The 20264-nt window shown below is 57.7% G+C and overlaps 1 protein-coding gene across 3 annotated transcripts in view; it reads right to left on the bottom strand.

Moving 5' to 3' along the window:
- Positions 1–4132: 4132 nt before the first annotated feature.
- Positions 4133–20264, bottom strand: part of Clip2 (CAP-Gly domain containing linker protein 2) — a 55430-nt gene continuing 39298 nt past the window's right edge. For 2 of the 3 annotated variants that reach the window (XM_078023921.1, XM_078023922.1), the window contains 8 exons: positions 18854–19789; positions 16369–16426; positions 15929–16012; positions 14883–15039; positions 10611–10770; positions 8654–8839; positions 8405–8467; positions 4133–5521 (listed from right to left, as the gene is read on the bottom strand). In XM_078023921.1, coding sequence (XP_077880047.1) covers positions 5510–5521; positions 8405–8467; positions 8654–8839; positions 10611–10770; positions 14883–15039; positions 15929–16012; positions 16369–16426; positions 18854–19789 — 1656 coding nt within the window. In that variant the 3' untranslated portion in view covers positions 4133–5509. Of the gene's footprint in view, positions 5522–8404; positions 8468–8653; positions 8840–10610; positions 10771–14882; positions 15040–15366; positions 15480–15928; positions 16013–16368; positions 16427–18853; positions 19790–20264 lie in introns of those variants that run through there. The other variant, XR_013426885.1, reaches the window with a different exon arrangement.

Genomic DNA, 20264 nt, shown 5'->3' with positions numbered 1-20264 from the left:
AGCCACGTGGCCAGATTCTGGGATTCGGTGAAGCCCCAGGTGAGAGGCTGACTGGACCTGCCGGGTGTCTCAGTCTGAGACCTGTCCAGCTCCCCAAGGGCACTGTTGCCATCGCTGGGGGCCGTGTCACGGGACACCCGCTCCCCTTGCTTCAGTCCATGTAGCTGCCACCCCCGGGCTCTGCTTTTAGTTTCATTGATTGATTGATTGATTGACAGTACTGGGGACTTTTCCCATCCATGTGCCCAAGTGGGTGGCAGTCCTGTAGCTTGGCTTTGGTAGGAGTCTGGGTTCCAATTTGCCACCTGGCCAAGGCCACATTCTCTGAGCCCCAGGGTAGCCATGAAGTCCTAACCCTTGGGACATCTGACATTAGCAGATACCCCCCCCCACTTGAGGGCACTTGCCACTCTAAACCCCAAATTCCCCTCCCTTCTGCCGGTTGGGGGATCTCCTCTACTTTCCTTCAAACTCTGCTGTGTGCTTAAAACCTGCTCAGTTGTCCCTCTGTATTAGAGGGGACTGGTTCCAGGACTCCCTGCTCCCGTCATGGATCCCAAAACTGAAAGATGCCAGTTCCTTATATAAAATGATCCTCTCTAATATTTTTACATTACTCTCTCTCTAATATTTTTACATCACCTACATTGTAGGTGATCCAGGTACCATGGTGTATGCTTATAATCCCAGCAGCTGGGGAGGCGAGACCCTGTCTCTAAATAAAATACAAAATAGGGCTGGGGATGTGGCTCAGTGGTCAAATACCCCTGAGTTCAATCCCCAATACCCCCCCCCAAATAAAATAAGATAAATATTTTTAGTTGTAGATGGACACAATACATTTCTTTATTTATTTACTTATGTGGTGCCGAGGATAGAACCCAAGGCCTCGTACGTGCTAGGTAGGGGCTCTACCACCCAGGCACAACCCCAACCCTCTTTCTTTCTTTCTCATTCCTTTTTATTTATTTAGTGGTGCTGGGGATTGAACCCAGGGCCTTGGGCATGTGAGGCAAGCACTCAACCGAGCTATATCCACAGCCCATCTTTTATATTTTTTTGAGACAGGGTTTCACTGAGTTGCTTAGGACCTTGCTAAGTTCCTGAGGTTGGCCTTGAACTTGCGATCCTCCTACTTCAGCCTCTCCAGTTGCTGGGGTCACAGGGGTGTGCCCCCGTGCCCAGCCATATGAGTACTTAATGGACGTTCGGGAGCACAGTGAACTACAGCACTGAACCCCTGAGTTCCCACATCTGCAGTAGCTGGACCTACGGGAAGCTGAGGAAGGAGGATGGAAAGTTTGAGACCAGCCTGGGTGACTTAGTAGGACCCTGTCTCAAAATAAAAAAATAAAAGGGACTGGGATGCACACCTGTAATCCCAGCTTGGGAGGCTGAGGCAGGAGGATGCAAAATTCAAAGCCAGCCTCAGTAACTTAGCGAGGCCATATCTCTAAATAAAAATGAAAAATGGTCTGGGGATGTGGGTAAGGGGTTAAGCGCCCCTGGGCTCAATCCCCAGTACCAGTAAGTAAATAGGGCTGGGGTGTGGCTCGGTGGTAGAGCACTTGCCTAGCATAAGAGAGGCCCTGGATTCCATCCCCAGCGTGGGGGCGGGAAATAGAGCCAGATAAAGAAATCACTGTTAGTACCGTATTAATTGCTGCTGGACTGTTGCACTATGGATATTTAAGTCAGTGTGAAAATTTAAAGGAAAGGCTGGATATTTGCCTGACCTCAAAGTATCAGCTCCAGGATTTGTATGAATTATGATGTAGCGAAGAGTACTCTCTTTTATTTGGATTTTTTTGAGGTACTGGGGCTTGGGCTCAGGGCTTCCACATGTGGGCAGGTGCTCGGCCCCAGAGCCGCACCCGGGCCCTAGAAAGTGTGATCTGACGGTGGAGGGCCCCAGCACACATCGCCTTGAGCTGGGGGACATCCAGGAGCGTCACCAGCCATGATGAGTCCTGCGCTGCCCCAGGGGCCCATCATCTCTGCAGGGTCCTCCGATGACGCACAACCTCAGGTAATCAGGAGAAAATGCCAGGCCACCCCAAAGGGAGGGACATTTGTCCAAAGAGCTCTTCAGTGGCCACCGGATGTGTCAAGGCAGGAAAGACAGAGGGCTGAGAAACTGTCATGGGCTGAAGGATCCTGGGACAGAAGGACACTTTCTACCCATGAACTTGTGAAATCAAGTCAAGCCACACGTGAGCTACCGGCATCGTGCCCATGTGCATTTTCTTGTTGGATCTTTATCCTGTGGTTGGGCGAGAAGTGGCCAAGGGGGATGGGATGCCACTCTTATCACAAGTCCTCTGTGAACCTTAAGCAGGCTCAAAATAATAGTTTAAAAATAGTTTCTGGGTGCAGAGGTGAATGCCTATGATCCCAGCTACCTAGGAGTCTGAGGCAGGAGGATGGCAAGTTGGAGGCCAGCCTCCGTAGCTTGGTGAGATCCTGTGTCAAAATAAAAACTAAAGACGTCTGAGTGGGTGTAGCTCAGTGATACAGTCACCGCAGGGTGGTGTGGAGATGCCCTCTGTATGCAGAGCAGCCCTCTGAACCCAGACTGGACCCTGGGGAGAGTGTCACCCCCAAATGGGATCTCAGGACAGGGACCCCTGTGACCAGCGAGGGCTGTCTGAGCTCCTGGGGCTCCTCCTGCACCCAGGGAGTCAGCCCCCCACTGACCTGACCCCTAAATGGGACCCTCAAATGTCCCCAAGACACACCTGGGCCTGAACTCTCCGCAGGGTGGTGTTGTCTGGGACACGGCCCCAGCCCCGCGGTCACAGCCTCTTGGTTTGCTTGGCTTGGCCAGGGCTCCGTGCTCCCCACCACCACCCATCCTCCAGGGCCCCCATCTTCTCTCAGGTTCCTTCCTTCTGCCTGTACCCGCTGGTGCCAAGCCCTGGGCAGGAGACTCGAGCCCCGTGCCATCTGGCCTCAAGGCCAGTGCACCCCAGCCCCGGGGCAGTGAGTCCACCTGGGCTCCAGCCACATACACTTTCTCCCTGTCCCACGGTCCCCGCTTGCTCCTCCTCCTCCTTCCTCCCCTCACCAGCACCCTCTTCTCCACAGCTGGGAAGCCACATGCCTGTCCTCCATGGTGTGAGTGGGCTCGCCCTCTCCTGGGACCCCACATCCCGGCACGGAGTTCCCACTGAAGGTCAAACTAAATGGGCTGGGACACACCTTACGCAGGGAAGGGTGACCTCTTAGCCTCCTGTGCTGTGGGTCAGTGAAAAGGAGTCGGGGGTCCCAGTGGTGTTTGATGTCTGGGGGAGGAAAGGACCTCTGGCAGACTCTGAGGGCCACACCAGCTGAGCTGGTGAGGTAAGTTCTGGACGCGGAAGGCCACTCCTATTCTGAGCACAGAATCTCAAAGGCCAGGGTGGTGTTTGGAGCTCTCTGGGATCTGTCTCTTGAGAGAGAAGGTGATGACTGTTCTCCATGGGGTGTCACTCTTTGTTCTGGGCAGTGCCGGGGCTGGCCTCAGCCTCTCTAGCAGTGTCCCCTGCCTTGGCTTCTGGTTGGGGTCAGCCAAAGGAGTGCTATCAATGAAGGCGGAAGGGGTGGGTATCTGTTCCCCCAGCTCCTTTGCTTTGCCCTTTGGGGAAGAAACAGCCCCTCAGGGACTGTTGTGACTCCCCTGTCCCTTCCTCTGACCCTCCAGGCCTCTTTTCACACAGCACGTGACCGGGTTCCTGTGCTCAGCTGTTCACCTCAGGAGCCTTGCTCAGTCTGCAGTGCAGGCAACCTCCCTGCAGCAGGAGCAGCCGACAAAGCTGTAGGAGGGGAGCCCTGGCTGCTCTCTGGCTCAGAGGCCACCTACCCACTGAGCTGTGAGCACCCTGGGCACCCAGGAGCCGGGGGAGCCTGCTGTGGGGGGGGGCCTGCTTCCCCGGACCCACTGAGCAGCTTCAAGTGCAAACTCAGCCTGAAGCAGGGGTCTTTGGTCTGTCTGGCTCTCTCTGGAGGCCTTGGGGGTCCTGGCCCTGGCTGTCCCAATGGTGCTCCTCTGTCCGCTCCCACCCAGGTTCCCCTCTTCCCAAGTCCTCCAGGACTCCTGGCCCGCGGTGCCCAGCACCGAGGGAGGCTCCGGGGAGAAGCAGACAACGCATGGTGCTGCACCTCGGTCACAAGCTTTATTGTCCCGAGCACAGAGGCGCCACACTTCCACAATTCCACTGGGGGGGGGGAGGCTGGGGGGCGGGGAGGCCGGGGCTCCGGGGTCACTTCTTTCACACCTGCTACCTGCAGCCCCTGGCCCTGGTCCCTCGGGTCCCTGCTATGGCCGAGCTGCCTGGTTTCGCAGGACGGGTGCGTTGGCCCGGATCAGCCGGAAGCATCGCATGAAGGCGGCTGTCGCTGCTACGTGGAGAAGCTGCGGAGCGTCAGGAGGGGACACGGGGAGGGGACGCCGGGTCATCGCCCTGCGGGATGGGCTGCATTGGGGCAAGAATGGGGGTGGCCCTGCCGGGACCCGTGTGCTTGCAGGGGCGCAGGGGCTGTCCTCTGCGTGGGCTGGGCACAGGGCAGCAGCCACCAGGGCTGTCGCCAGGCCGGGCAGGCACGGCCGGGCAGCAGGTGACTCAGGAGGCTGAAGGGGCAGCCGTCACACTCTGAGGCGCCTGTGAGGGACACAAGGCCCTGACCGCGGATGCGAGTGCCCTCGGGCGTGGCCCTGCCATCCCGGAGCCCGGGCATGTGCCTCTGCTGGCCGTGTGTGGCCAGCAGACAACGCCTGGCCACCTGGCGGAGTGTGGTGTGCTCCAGGGCGCAGAGGGCGCACCCGGGAGGCCTGGTCCAAACAGCCGGGCGCCAGGGACGTGTGTTCCCGACCCTGTCAGGGCAGGCCCGGCTTACAGGAGGTCCCCGTGGGCGCGGAGAGGCCCCAAGCATTCCTAATACTGCAGCTGGTGGCCTTGCTGAGCATCTGTGGGCAGCAGCTGGGGGCACATGTTGGTGAGGTTCTTGGGGAGGAAGGACCCTGCCCCAACACCTTGAACCTGGACCCTGCTGGGCAGAGGCGGGGGAACTGGTACCACTGTGTGAAGGCGGCGCTGCGTAGGGACAAGAAGCCCCAGGTCCAGCCTTGGCCTAGAAGGGGGCAGAAAAGGGTCCTGCGCCGGCTCCTGGAGACCAGGTGTCCCTTCTCAGTGCCCTCAAGGGGAAGCTGGGCCCTGCTCTGGCCCCGGGAAAAGGGCAGGAAGCACCCAGGGCACCCAGAGGGGCCTTAGGCAAGCTCGTCCTGCGGGGAGGGCCTCCTAAACACCTCCAGACGCCGCCGGGCAGTGCCACTCCACGGAAGGCCAGCTGGAGGAGCCTCCGGGCCCAGCGGGGTTCGGGCGGGGGATTGTCCACGGCGGTGAGTCTGGCATTGGTACAAACACTGTCTTGTCTCCACGTTGACAGTCCTGACCCTGCCGGGAGGGGATGCCACCCTGCAGCCTGGCAGGGCTCTGGCGTACACTGGGCTGCTCCACCGTGTCCCTTAGTGTCAGTGCTTGTCCTAGAGGAAGCAAAGGTTTGATCAGTGAATCTTCAAGACCTTTGAGGGATACGCAGGTAGCAAGAGTGTCAGAAAGAAAAGGGGCAGGGCAGGAGAGTGTGCTGGGTAGGGAACAGCATATGCCAAGGCCCTGAGGTAGAAGAAGCCTGGGTTTTATAAGAAGCCCTAAGGCCTATGTGGAGCTGGACTGCAAGATACATAAGCCAGAGACTCCAAGCCTGAGTTTCTTTTTTTTGGTCCTGGGGATTGAACCCACGATGCTTAGCCACCAAGCCATAGCCCAGTTCTTCTAATTTTGCAATAGGGTCCCCTAAGTTGCGCAGGTGGGCCTCGGCCTTGCAATCTTCCTGCCTCAGCCTCCTGAGCCACTGGGATCACAGGCGTGTGCCACTGAACCTGGCTCAGTTTCTGCCTGGGAGGGGTAGACATCAACTTCAGGGCCCTGGTTGCCAAGGCAACGAGCCGACCCAGCCCTGCCTCTGCGCTGGCCTTAGCACCTGACCAGGGCGCCGACTTCTGTCCTTCCCCCAGGCCAGGGCCCCGTAGTCTGCTCCAAAGCTTCTCCTGTGCCTAGTGACCAGCTGTGGTCTGGGGACTCCAGTGTCGGAACTGGAAGTACAAGGAGCAAGCCCGCTCCCTGCCCTGCTTCAGCTGCCCAGGTGACACAGTGGCCAGGGACAGAGCTGCTCCCACACAGGTTCTTGTGACACTGTGGGCGAACACTGCACTAACCGTGGGGGCATGGAGCGTGGTGGCCACCCAGCACCTCTTAGAAACAACTCTGCCCACGGTGGGGTGCAGTGGCGCCCGCCTGTGATCCTAGCTGCTCAGGAGACTGAGGCGGGAGGATTGAGAGTTTAAGACCAACCTCAGCAACTCAGCAAGGCCCTTAGCAAGTTGGGGAGGCCCCGTCTCAAAATAAGAAATGAAAAGGGCTGGGGTGTGGCTCAGTGGCACAGCGCCCTGGCTTCAATCCCTGCACCAAACCCAAGACCAAGCAAAATAAAAACCAGAAAAGGGCAGAGGGTGTTCTGTAAGACATCAATGACCTAAGATCAAAGAGAAATGGAGGAAGCGTCCAGACGAGGAGGCCCAGGAGACAGGACACTGAGGGCAGGAAGCCGGCTTCCGGCTCGGCGGGACCCCGTGCTGGGAGGAAAGGGCACAGCCAACCCCTGCTCCTGGGGACATCAACATGGGAGCACGGAGCCCCAGGAAGGCCGGGTGTGGACAGTGGCGTGGCGACTGGACCTGGGGCTACTGATCTTCACAAAACCTGGCCCTTTCCTCAGGACTTGTGAGGCAAGTGTCCGGCCAAAGTTTCAGAAAAGTTACATCGTCTGACGTCACCCGGGGGGGAGCGGGAGGAAGGGGCAGCAGGCGGTTCCCAGGCCGTGTCCATGCCGGCCCCGCTCTGTCAGGTTTCAAGTTCTTTCAAAATAAGTAAGCACCCTGCCTCTACGCCCAGCACCAGCGATCCCGTGGCGGAGGGAGGTTGGGCTCAGGCAGGTCCCCACCCAGGAGGAGGGACGGGTGAGCGGACCACAGGCTCCTGGCGCCTCTGAGGACACCGCCACTGAAACACTGACCGTCCACCAGTCACTCAGGACACGAGCCCAGCTGTCAGCACGAGCTGCATGAAGCCCACCGACCCACATGGGGCCTGGTCACGGTCCTCTTGGGCTTGGGACACCACCCGGCCCTTTGGCACTCCTCCAGGGGGCCGTTTGAACAGCAAAACCACCAACAACAAGCTCAAAATATGGAAATGTGGCACTAAACAGAGCCATGGAAAGGACAAGGTGACCACAAGATGATCGTGCCTTGGCAACCTCAGTTGGGAGGGTGCACACCGAGTGTTTTATCTTTTTTTAAATTTTTTTGGTACCACGAATTGAATCCAAGTGCACTCAACCACTGAGCCCATCCCCAGCCCTTTAGAAAAATCTTTTATTTAGAGACAGGGTCTCACTGAGTTGCTGAGTTGCTTAGCAACTCGTTAAGTTGCGGAGGCTGGCTTTGAACTTGCCATCCTCCTGCCTCGGATTCCCGAGCCACTGGGATTACAGGCGTGCGCCACAGTCCTGGCCTCTATTATCTTTATTTTTTGTGGCACTGGGATGGACCTGGGGCCTGGCGCACACTAGGCAAACACTCTGCCACGGAGCAATACCCCTAGCCCAGGTCAGTTTGTCTGTCCTCTCTGCGCATGACTGGGAGGGACCCCATGTGCCAAGAGCACTGCCTGTGGGATCACAAACACACCTTAGCAAACAGGCGCATCTGCAAACAGGGAATCTTCAAATAAGAAGGTGGACTGTGTAAGCACACACACGTCCATGCACACACACTTGGGAAAATTCAGGAGGAACATACTTTAAATGTTGAGCTTGGGCCCGGTGTGGTGGGGCACCCCTGTAATCCCAGTGGCTCAGGAGGCTGAGGCAGGAGGACCGTGGGTTCAAGGCCAGCCTCAGCAATTTAGCAAGGCCCTAAGCAACTCAGTGAGACCCAGTCTCTAAATATAAAAAAGGGCTGTGGAAGTGGCTCAGTGGTTAGTCCCCTGGGTTCAATCCCCAGTACAAAAAAAAAAAAAAGCTTGGTCCCCGGCCCCAGAATCCTACTGGTTGTATTTTATTATTTATACACTTGTTGGTTTCTTCCAGAAAGTCCCCCAGAGGCGTGTATCACTTTGCAATAAGCACTTTTTTGTAAAAAGGAAAGAATAAGGCTCCCAAAGCAGGGGGACCCAGTTAGCAGCAGGGGCCTGTGCCCTCCCTAAATGCCCGTTCCCCTACAAAGCATGCTTGTCCTGTGTGTTCTGGTGGCTTCCAGGGATTCTGTCCCCAGGCCTGCGTGTGCAGAGGCGCTAGGCGCCCTTACCTCTGGTTTCTGGCCTTTATCCTGCTGGTGGAGGCCGTTGGCAGAACCGGAATTGCTGAGGGTCTGCAAGAGGGGCAGGGCTGAGCAGGGGTGCCTGGCCGCAGTCCCAGGCGCACCCACAAGGTGGCGCGCTGTCGCCGGCCTAGACCCCGGCGCGACCCGAGGAGACCCAGGGCCGGGCTCCCGAAGGGCCGCCGCCGCCGCCGCCCCTCCCCCCCCCCCCCGGCCGCCGCGCCCCGCACCCCACACCTGCGCCTTCTCGGGGCAGCTCCTCATGGCCTCCATCAGCTTCTCCACCTGCTGGGCCTGGTCCAGCGCGTCCCGCAGCGCGTCCTCCGTGCTCACAAGCTGGTGCTGCAGCCGCAGCAGCTCGGGCGCTGAGGCGGGGTCGATGAGCGAGTAGCGCCTCTGCTCCGACAGCGCCTTGTCCTTGTCCTGCAGCGGGGAGGGCATGAGTGGGCGCAGCAGGGGACTCTCCCCCGCACCCCTGGGTGCAGGCCTGGGCAGTGCCCATGTCGCTCAGGTGGCCTTCCTCCCTCTGGTCCCTGGCCCCAGTTCCCAGCTCTGATGCACGCTCCACCTTCTCTGGGGCCCCAACTCCAGCGCACCCCGTCCTTCCCTTCCACCTGACCCCCGGCACTGACCACGGACCCTGGCCTCCTTTCACCAGCCCATGTGACCCATGCCTCCCCACTGTGACCTCCATCACTGTCAGCTTGCACCACCAAGGTCTGCCCAGATGCACCTACAGGAGGCCAGGGTGCTCTCACCCTCTGGCCATGCCCACTCTGCTCGCAGGCTTCTAGCCACCCATCAGGTCCTTCCCTGCCGGGGACAGTGCAGGGTGATGACAGGAGGCTGCCCTGGAGTGGGGGCGCCAGTGTGCCTGGGCCCTGGGAGGTGAGTCTGTGCTCAGCACAGCCACCTGCCACATGGCCGTGTGTGTGTGTGTGTGTGTGTGTGTGTGTGTGTGTGTGTGTGTGTGTCAGAGAGACCCAAGGTGGTGGGCCCGAGGGTGAGGGGGTGGGCTGGTCTCTTATATCATTCAGGGACTCAGAGCCAGGAGGACCACTGAAGGCTGCTGGTCAGACATGGTGAGACTTGAAGATGGGTAGGGTGGCCCCGCCCAGGGCTGCCCATGCTGACGCCATCCGGTGGCGCCAGAGGGCTGTGGCCGGCTATGTCTGACCCTCCCTCCTTCAAGCCTGAGAAGCCCCAGGGATGGGTCCCCTTTCCTTCCATCTCCCCCACAGTGTGGCAGAGCCCCGGTGGCTGGAGGGCATGAGGGGATTCAGATCAGCTGCTCTGTCAGAAGCTTGTCCTCCAGACCCCACCAGGGGACTGACCACAGGCTCGTCAGGTGTTGACCGTGGGGGGGTGGGCATGGTTCTACCCTGGGCTGTCCCATCCCCCACATGGGGACTCGGTTGAGGCCAGGTTCCCCTTGGTGCACGTGGATGTGACAGTTTGGATGTGAGCATGCAGTTTGGCTAAAGCGCCTGTGTTAATATAGCCGTGTTGTGACACCTGGGACCTAGCCAGTCCCTCCAGGTTTTCAGGGACTTGCTGGGTGGGGACTGTGGCTGGAGGAGGTGGGTCACTGGGGGCTGCCCTGGAGGGGTCCCTTCCCCACTCTGCTCCCTGGCTGCTGGGAGCAGGGCAGCGCTGCCCCTCCGCGCCCTCCCGCCGTGATGCTCTGCCTCCCTGGGCCCATAGCCCTGGAGCAGGCCAGCGGTGGACGAAGACCTCCGAAACCAGGAGCCCCAGGTCAACTCTTCCTCCTCGAGGCTGACCCTGTCGGGTGTTCTAGTCACAGAGATGAAAAGCTGACCAGACAACGAGAAGGAATTTCAGGGCCCAGAAGCCCGAGGCTGAAGGAGACTGAGGCTGCCTCTCCTTCTGAGATGGGCGTGTGTGCGTGGATCCTCAGGGCAGGACCCTTAGCAAGGAGCTCTGGTTCCAGGCTGATTACCTCCCTGCATGGGGAGCTCACCACCTCTGCCAGCCCTGGGCCTCTTCACAGGTCAGACTGCACCCAGCCAGGTGCAAGGTCTCCTACAGGGGCTGCCCAGTCCCTCCACAGGCCCTGCTGCTGACCCTGCCTGTGACCCTAGGGGCTTTCCAAACCTCACTGGAGGTCACCAGTCTCCATGGCCCGGCAGCAGGGCAGCCCTACCCCACCCTGCTGCCCGCTGTGCCCACGTACCAGCCCGGTTAGCTTCTCACGAAGACCCCGGATGTCCTCCTTGAGTTTCTGCTCCTTGATCCGCCACTCAGCCTTGTGCACCTCGCGGCTCAGGTCCCTCTCGGGCCCGGGGGAGTGGCGGCTGGCCTCCAGCAGCAGCACCCGCAGCTCGTTCAGGCTCCTGGGTGGGGTGAGAGCACAGAGCAGTGGTCAGCTCCCCCTCTGCCATGTGCTGAGTGCTGGAGACCCACCACCCTTGGGGGCACCAGCTGCATGGGGGCCAGGACCTGGGCATGGCAAGGTCAAGAGGACTTGGCCATTCCTGCAATGTTTTTTGAAATCGTTTTGTGGTGGATGGACACATAACCTGTATTTCACTTATTTATGTGGTGCTGAGGATGGAACCCAGTGCCCCACGCATGTGAGGCAAGGGTTTTGCCACTGAGCCCCAGCCCCCGCCCTAAGTTATTTTGAAAAAGCAAGTGAGTGAGAGAGAGAAAGGACTGGGGTGTGGCTCAGGGGTGGGCAGCTTGTCTAGTATGCATGAGGCTGTAGGCTCCAACCCAGCACATGGGAGGGGGAGAGGGAGGGGGAGGGGAGGGAGAGAGGGAAAGGGGGGGGAGGGGGAGAGGGAGGGGGAGGGGGAGAGGGAGGGGGAGGGGGAGAGGGAGGGGGAGAGGGAGGGGGAGGGGGAGGGGAGAGGGAGGGGGAGGGGAGGGAGAGAGGGAAAGGGAGGGGGAGAGGGAGAGGGAGGGGGAGGGGGAGGGGGAGAGGGAGGGGGAGGGGGAGAAAGGGAACATATTTAAGTTAAAGAAAATTAGAAAGTTAAACATTCATTTCTGAGAATATCCCAGGTGGCAAGGTGTTTTAAATGCCTGATGTCAAATATGCTTAATACTCCATGTCAACGCTTCGTCAACTAGCAGGAGCGGCTTGGCATACTTGGGGGGGGTGGTTCCCAGGCCACACAGGGGTTCTGCAGACAAGTGCAGTGATGGATCAGCAATGCCTGCCACAGGCAGTGCCAACTCCCCAGCCCTTTCCCTTGCAGCCATGGATGAGCAGTGCCCGCCATAGGTCAGGATGCCAATGCTCTCCTGAGCCTGCTCCTTCGCCTGCATATACCAGGGAGAGGGGAACTCCATTACTGGTTAGCCATGTGTAGTTAAGAACAAAGCAGAAACAGCAGGCACTGCCCCTTTCCCTTCCCTCCTCCTTTCCTCTGAATGTGATGGCTGGAGCTTCAGCTGCCACACTACACTATGAGAGGTAGATGAAGTGAACTGTAAATGTGTTGGCACTGAGTTCTTTTTTGGGGAGGGACTGAACCCAGGGGTGCTCTACCATTGAGCTGCATCCTCAGCCCCCCCGCCTTTTGGGTGCCAGGGATTAAACTCAGGGGCATTCAACCACAGAGCCACATCCTCCCAGCCCTATTTTGTATTTTATTTAGAGACAGCGTCTTACTGAGTTGCCTCATCATTGCTGAGGCTGGCTTTGAACTCATGATTCTCCGGTCTCAGCATGTGCCACTGTATACCCAGCCATCCTCAGCCCCTTCTAAGTTTCTTTTTTTTTTTTGAGACAGGGTCTCCCTAAATTGCTGAAGCTGGCCTTAAACTTAGACCCTCCTGCCTCAATCTCCTGAGTTGCTGGATTACAAGTGTGGGCAGCACTGACATCTTGAGCTCCTAAACCAATTGCCAGTCACAGCCTCCTCCAGATTACTTGTTATATGAGGAAGGAAAAACTCTCCCAGTCCAATCTGCTGCTCACTGGATGGTGTATCACAGTGACCAAAGCAGCCTGATCTCTGCCACATCTGAGGCACCACAGGGGTGTGGAGGAGCCCTCTGTGGCCTCTAGTGATTGAGAAAGGTTTGGCTGGCGCACAGCTGTGATTCGAGCAGCTCGGGAGGCTGAGGCAGGAGGATTGCAAGTTCAAAGCCAGCCTAGCAACCTAGTGAGGCCCTGAGCAACTCAGTGAGACCTTGCCTCAAAATAAAATTAAAAGGGCTGGGGTGTGGCTCCGTGGTTAAGCACCCCTGGGTTCAATCTCTGGTACCGAAAGAAAAAGGGGCTTCAGAAAAGCATTGGAGTCTGACTGGAGCCTGGGGGACTGCCTGGCCTTCATGAAATGACCCAAAGGAAGGAGGCTTTCCAGAAGGCTGTACTCAGTGCAGGGTGAGGCCAGGGAGGAAAACCCTAACCCTGACAGAGCTGAGGCCGGTCAGCTTTTGAGAGTCCCTGGGCTCCATCCCTGGCATTATAAAAACATCCCCCAAACAAAACCCCCCAACGGAGCAATGATACAACGGGTTAAAAACTCCAGGGAGCTCTAATGGGACTCAGGGGCAGGGAGCCTCCCTGTGGCCAGGACAGTCCAGGAAGACTCCTCGGAGAGGTGCCAGGGCTGGGCACCCGGCCTGACATGTCCAGGAAGACAGAGGGGATGGGAGCAGCGCACCGCGGTCCCGAGAGGGCTTCCGCCTGCAGGGGGCGCTGTCGCTCCATACGTTTCTGTGCTCAGGCGCCGCTAGTCCGCGCAGCAGCCCCGCGGGAGGAGTCAGCATCCTACAGAGGATGCTTGTGGCTCCTCCGAGAAAGCAGAGGCTGACAGCTGCAGAATCCCATCCGTGAAAGTAACAAAGGCCGTGGGGTGGGAACAGAGCTGTCAGCCCGGTGTCCGCAGGCCTCCCAATTTCAAAGGGAATCTGGGGCAATCGGATTTTATAGGACATCTTCTGGTTTCTTAGGTGCTAATCTACTTATTCATTAAAAAATAATCAAGCCCAGCGATTCTCAAAGTATAGTCTGAGGAACCCCAAGGGGATCTCCAAGGCCAAAACTATTTTCATAATAAAAATAGAACTATCTTCATTGTCACTGCGCATATCATGGGTTTTCCCAGAGCTACATGGTAAGCTGGTGATCGTCTGGAAAAAATATTATAAATACTCCAAAAACATATGTCAGGGCAGATTTTCATTAATCTACTTCAGCAGAAACGACCAACTGCAAAGAACAAATGTAGAAGATATCAGAATCTGGCTGTCTTCCTCCAAGACACTTGCAAAATCATGAGAAGACCCCAACCTGCTCGGTGAACATTTTGTGTTTGTGTGTTTGTGTGTATGTGTGTGTTTTGGAAATATTTTTTTTTTTTTTACCAGAAGCATTTTCATATTACATGCCATTGGTTTATCATGCAATGGATTAAGAAATATCTTTAGCCTGAGAGGTGGCACATGCCTGTAACCCCAGTGGCTTGGAAGGCTGAGGCAGGAGGATCCTGAGTTCAAAGCCAGCCTCAGCAAAAGGGAGGTGTTAAGCAACTCAGTGAGACCCTGTCTCTAAATCGAATAACAAATAGGGCTGGGGATGTGGTTCTATGGTTGAGTGTCCCTGAGCTCAATCCCTGGTACCAATAATAATAATAATAATAATAATAATAATCATTAGCCTGCGTGGTGGTGCACATTCCAGTGGCTCAGGAGGGAGGCTGAAGTAGGAGGATTGCAAGTTCAAGGCCAGCCTCAGCAACTTAACAAGACCCTGCCTCAAAATAAGAACTAAAAAGGGCTGGGGATATGGCTCAGTGGTTAAGTGCCACTTGGTTTAACCCCTGGTTCAAACAAAACAAAAAAAAAGAAAAGAAAAAAATTAAATTTCTCAGTTTTGATTTCTAGTATAGTAAATAGGTAAATAAACAAAAGCTTCTTGGGGCTGGGGTTGTGGCTCAGTGGTAGAGTGCTCGCCTAGCATGCACGAGGTACTGGGTTTGATCCTCAGCACCACATAAACGTAAAATAAAGATGTTGTATCCACCTAAAACTTAAGAATAAATATTAAAAAAAAAAAAAGCTTCTTGAGGGAAACTTGATTTTTTTTTTTTATACTGAGGATTCAACCCAGGGGCGCTGAACCACATCTCCAGCCCTTTTTATATTTTATTTAGAGACCAGGTCTTGCTAAGTTGCTGAGACTGGCTTTGAACTTGAGATCCTCCTGCCTCAGCTTCCCGAGCTGCTGGGAATACAGGCGTGCCCCACACGCCTGGTGCCAAATTGGTGATTTTTAAGAGTTTAAAAAGGTCCCTGAGAACAAAAAGTGGGGGAGCTCATCATTCCTAAAGCTAAGCGAGGAGATCTGCGTTGAGAAGGGTTCTGAGGCTTCATGGGTGCCGGCAGCTCTGGTGACCAGCCTCCTTGCCTCTAGAGAAGACTGGTGAATGCAGGGTGGAGTGAGGGACAGGCCAGAGGACAGTCACCAGCAGGAAGGCGGCAGACTCACCGCTCCTTGCGCAGAAGCTCCTGGCTGATGAGGACCAGCTGGCCCGAGGCGTCGTGGGTCTTCCGGGACAGGGCCTCCAGCTCAGCCTCCAGACGCCGCTTCTCCTTCAGGATGGCATCCATCTTCTTCTCCCCCGACTTACACTTGCTCTCCAGCGCTGGGGGCGGCCGGCAGGGAAAGGAGGCAGAGGGTTGGGATGGCCTGGGAACGCCCCCAGGGCCCCGGCTGGGCACAGAGCTGGCCTTCCCAGGGACACGCTCCACCAAGGAGATTCAAAAGCTCAGGGGTCTCTGTGGCCCTAGAGAAGCAGGTGGCAAGGGGCCCAGGAGGAGCGACACCAAGCAGACCGAACCCCAAAGCACAGCAGCCCGGGCCTGGGGCGGGGGCAGTGGGCCACCCTCCCAAGAGGACGTGGTTATGGCCACTGCTGGGACAAGGAGAGGCTGCCTTGGCCCTGGCATACAGGAGTCTGAGGTCCACTGACCTTTGCCGGGACCCATTAGGCCACGTGAGCGTGACGGGGACTGGAGAGAAGAGGGGGTGGGAACCATTTCCCAGGAGGGGCACCGTCTCAGGGCCACCACCACCACTGGCATTCTGGTGGACGAGAAGCAGGGCCAGCTTGTCACGCAAATCACCCATCCAGACCCCCGCCTCTCCCCAGGTGCCCTGTGCGCCTGGCTCTTGGCCACAGCCTGCGTCCTTTCCCCCAACTGGGACTACTGAAATTTCTAGCGAGGGTGACACTGAATCCAGGTGACTGTGAGAAGCCCGAGGCCTCAAGACCAGAGAGAGAGAACTCGGGCAGGACTCGGGACAGAGGGCTGGCTCTGGGGACAGAAGCCATCTGCGGGTCCCGGATTCCACTTCTTGCCTACTTGCTGTTGCCCAGGGGCCTGTCCAGGGAGGGGGAATTGGCCCCACTGCTACCTTCTCAGCCCAGAGTGTGGGGACACCAGCCAGCCACCACCCACTGCATGCTCCAGAGCCTGCGGCCCGCACAGCCCCAGGGAGACCCACATCTGCCCTGTGGGGGGGAGACTTACCACTTACTTGGGCCCTGAGCATCTCGGTCTGGGATGTCAAGGCTGCCACTTCTTTGTCCCTCTTGTTCAGCTTGTCCTGTAGGCCTAGGGAGAGACAAGACGCCATCAAAGCTCCAGGGCCAACGGTGTGGGCCAGTGGGCAGTCCTCCCATGGCGATCCAAAAGCAAGGGTCCAAATCCTCCCTGAGAGTGGCCCTTTCCCTAAGAAGCCCACCCCGAGGAAGAGGGTCCCACACTGTGGTCCTGGGCAACTGGACTCTCCTCAGGAAACCCAAAACAGTGGCCGGTCAACGGTCATGAGGATGCCACACTGGCCAGCTTGGAAGCCACCAGGTCGGTGCTCGGAAATAGTGTGACTCTCCCTGATTCCACAATCGCTGGGAAAAATAAAGGCGAGCAGAGCTGAGAGGCCCGGTCCCACCGGCCCAGCCGGCACTCACCCTCCACGGTCTCCTTCATCCGGATTTTCTCCTCTGAAAGGTCACTGGACTCGATCATCTGAAAGGAGAGGCCTGTAAGGGGCGCCCTGGCCACCACCTTAGCCGCTGGATGTCTGCAGGCCTCGCCCCTCGACAGGCAGCCCAAGGGAGGGACGAGCGCCTGAGCAGGGCCCAGGCAGCAGACTCCTGGGTCCCACCTTCCTAGAGACGCCTCTGTGGGAACACTGAGGACCCTGTCCTCTGTTGGGAACATCTACATTGGACAGATGTCTTTCTCCCTGGGATACCTAGAGATCTGTCCTGGGCACCTGCTGCCAGCACCTCTGCCAGAGTCAGTGTGGCTGGGCTGGGTCTCCCACCCATAAAACAAGCTCTGAGAGCCCTGGGCACCATGTGCCACATGCTCGGGGCCAGCTCTTGGAGGGGTGACAGTGCCCGTCCATTCCTTCCTCTCTAACGCTTCTGTTTAATAATAAACTCAGAAGCCAAAGAAGAAAAAATTGATTAAAGAAAAAAAAAACATCAACTTGACAAATACAGCCAAAGGTCAGAAGACACCCACAGGCTGCCCGTCACCTGCTCCCACTGGATGTCCTAGGCCAGAAGGCCAGAGTCTAAGGCTGCAGATGAGTTATCACAGGGCGGGGCAGGCAGTCCCCTCCCTCACCCTGCCTCTCATTCTTCTCTTCATACATCCTAAGCCCCATTCTAGTCTCCATGAGTTGTGATTGACTAAGACCCCTTGATCTTTGTTTGTTTTGAGTACTGGGGATTGAACTCAGGGGCCCTCAACCACTGAGCCACATCCCCAGCCCTATTTTGTATTTTTATTTTAGAGACAGGGTCTCACTGAGTTGCGGAGCGTCTCCCTTTTGCTGAGGCTGACTTTGAACTCACAATTCTCCTGTCTCAGCTTCCTTGAGCCACTGAATTACAGGTGTGTATCACAGAGCCCGGCCAGCTCCCTTGAATTTAATGCATAAACATTTCAGTCAAGATGAGGCACACACTAAAAGGATAATTTTTTAAAAAAATTCCTGTCCACATTTACAATGAGACCAAAAAGAAAAAAAAACAAAAAAACAAAAAATACAAACAGTTGTCTCTGGACCTAAAATTCTTTTGTTTTTGGTACTGGGGATTGAACCCAGGGGAACTTAACCCCTGAGCCACATCCCTAGCACTGTTTTATATTTTATTTAGAGACAGGGTCTCACTGAATTGCTTATAAATTGCTGAGGCTGGCTTTGAACTCGAGATCCCCCGGCCTCAGCCTTCAGGGCTGCTGGGATCACAGATGTGCACCACCATGCCCGGCTAAGACCTAAACTTCTGAATCTTGGGGCACACAGCGTCCAGATGGAGGCCCGCTGCACATGGGAGGATCTGTCCTGAGGCTGCCACCCTCTCTGCAGCTAGGAGCCACTGTGACTGAGGGATTTGGGGCAAGAGGAAGGGCATCCTCAGCCTCTGTCCTCCAGCTCTGAGGGACCACAGCAGCCCAAACCTCCCTGCAAGGGGATCCAGGTCGGGGGTCGCGGGCTCTGTCCACCTGCCCCAAGTGGCCCATCTGGCCCATGCACCCATCAGCTAACCAGAGCCGCTGCCTCCTCTTCCCCCCAGGGTCCTGCGAGAGCAACTGCTCGAAATGGTCCCTCCTGGGAGAAAGGGGCAGGGAGGCCCTGCAGGGGACGGCAAGGCACCAGCAGGAAGGTCTCCTCTGACAGGAGAAGGAATCCGCACTCGGGCTGCAGAAAACTGATCCCAAATGCTCAATTCTCAGAAAGCTCAAGCTCCCCCGGGGACGGGGAGCCAGCACCCCCGTCAGCTCTACTGCCCACGGGGTCTGGCATCTCCACCACGGCCAGGCAGGGCACCTGGGAAGGGACTCGCTCTCGAGCCACTGCTCACCGTGATGGGAGCAATGCTGACCTCTGGGGAGTTAGGGTGAAATGGGACAATGCAGGGCCCAGCACGGATGTGCCCAGAGCCACTCAGAGGCTCTTGCAGTCCTGCTGGGGTGGACAGTCCCCCCCATGGTCCCTAGGTAATGTGGCAGGGGAAGGGCCAGACATTTAGGGGATTTCTAAAATTGAATATTGGTGCAATGGCCCAAGGCCACCACTCTCCAGCCTCAGACCCCACCTCAGGGCCCCTGCACTGGAACAGTGGCTGGTCACTGTGGCTGAGCCTCTTCAGGGTAACCTCCTGCACCCTGTGGGTGCTTGCTGGGCTGGAGGTCCCTGGTGGGTGCACCTGCCCTGGGCACTGTGCTGTGGGCGGAGGGGCACCTCGAGGAGAAGCCAGAGGAGCCAGTGGCCCCCAAGCTTCTCTCCAGCCTGCTCTGAGGGGGTCCCGTGGGCTCAGCCTGGCCACTGGCATCCCACCGTCCCCTCCTCTGAGCCAGGTGCCCGCGATCCCCTTGGGCACGCGCCCGGGTAGGAGCGTGCTGTCTATGGACCCGCCCAGGCCCAGCCGTGCCTACGTGGGTGTGCTGGGCCGCACACAGGGACTCCACGGCCTGCAGCCGGTTCTCAGCCACCAGCAGCTTCTCCCGCAGCCGCTCGGCCTCCTGCTTGCTCTGCGCCTCTGCCCGCTGCAGCAGCTCGTGGTCCAGCATCTTCTTCTCAGCCAGGGAGATCTGCTCCTTGAGGAACTCGATGGCCTGAGCCTGCCCTCGGTACTCGGCGTCCAGCCTCTCCAGCTCCTGGACGCGCAGCTGGGCATCGCGGCACTGGTCCTGTGCCTCCTGCAGCTCCAGCCGGTGCTGGCCGGCCTGTGCCTCTAGCTGTGCCCGCCAGTGCTGCTGCAGCCCAGCCAGCTCCTCCTGGGCCTCCTGCAGCCGCTGGCGCAGGCCCTCCTTCTCCTTCACATGCACGGCCGTCTCCAGATCGTGCTTGGCCCTCAGGTTGCCCAGCTCCAGCTGGTGCTCCATCTTGATCCCCTCCATCACCGCCTTCAGCTCCCCGAGCTCCTTCTGCTGCGCCCCGGGGCCCGAGTTGAGCGTGGCCTTGAGGTCCTCCAGGGACTTCTGGTGGTCGGAGGCCAGCGAGTCCAGCTTGGATTTCCAGTTGTCCATGAGTCCCATGTTTTCGCTGGTGGCCTGCTGGACCTTGTCCTTGAGGTCGGCCACCTCCTGTGCGTACCGTTCGTTGGCAGCTCGGAGCTTCTCCACCTCGGCCTGATAGGCCTTCAGGGCCTTCTCGTACTTGTCGCGCAGCAGGCCACTCTCCCGCTGGCGCTCCTTGCTGGCCGACAGCAGCCGCTCCCGCAGGCGCAGAGTCTCGGCCGCCTCGGGGTGGTCAGGGGGTGGGGGCCCCGAGTGCAGGAGGCACTGCTGGAGCTCCTGGATCTCGCCGCATCGGAGGGTCAGCTCCTCCTCCAGCTGCAGCACCCGAGACTTCTCGGCCACCGTGGTCAGCTACCGGGAGAGAGGGAGATGGGTCAGAGGGCTGGGACAGCAGGAGAAGGGAAGCGGCCCACTCCCACCTGGTCCTGGCTGTACCCCAACCATGAGGTCAGCCGCATGATGGGGGTGCCCCTGATGCCCAACCGGCTTGGGACAAACTGGTGGGTAAGAGGAACCACTTCTTTAAGGTGACAGCTTTGTTGATCTAAGGTCACCACTTTTAAATTTTTTGGTGGGACTGTAGACTGAACCCGGGGGTACTTTTCCACTGAGTCACATCCCTAGTCCTTTTTTTTTTCCCTAAATTTTGAGACAGGGTGTCCCCAAGTTGCTGAAGCTGGCCTGGAACTTGTGATCCTCCTGCCTCAGCCTCCTGAGTCGCCAAGATTACAGGCGTGCAACACTGCACAGGTTACTAATGTTATTTTTAAAGGGCAGAGACCAGAGTGGTTTTGCATTATCTCACCGGAGAGAGATGGGCCTAGGC

Source organism: Ictidomys tridecemlineatus, chromosome 10 (genome assembly GCF_052094955.1).
Source record: "Ictidomys tridecemlineatus isolate mIctTri1 chromosome 10, mIctTri1.hap1, whole genome shotgun sequence".
NCBI lineage: Eukaryota > Metazoa > Chordata > Mammalia > Rodentia > Sciuridae > Ictidomys > Ictidomys tridecemlineatus.
Note: the sequence above shows the minus strand (reverse complement) of the source record. Positions and strands in the feature narration are given on the sequence as shown.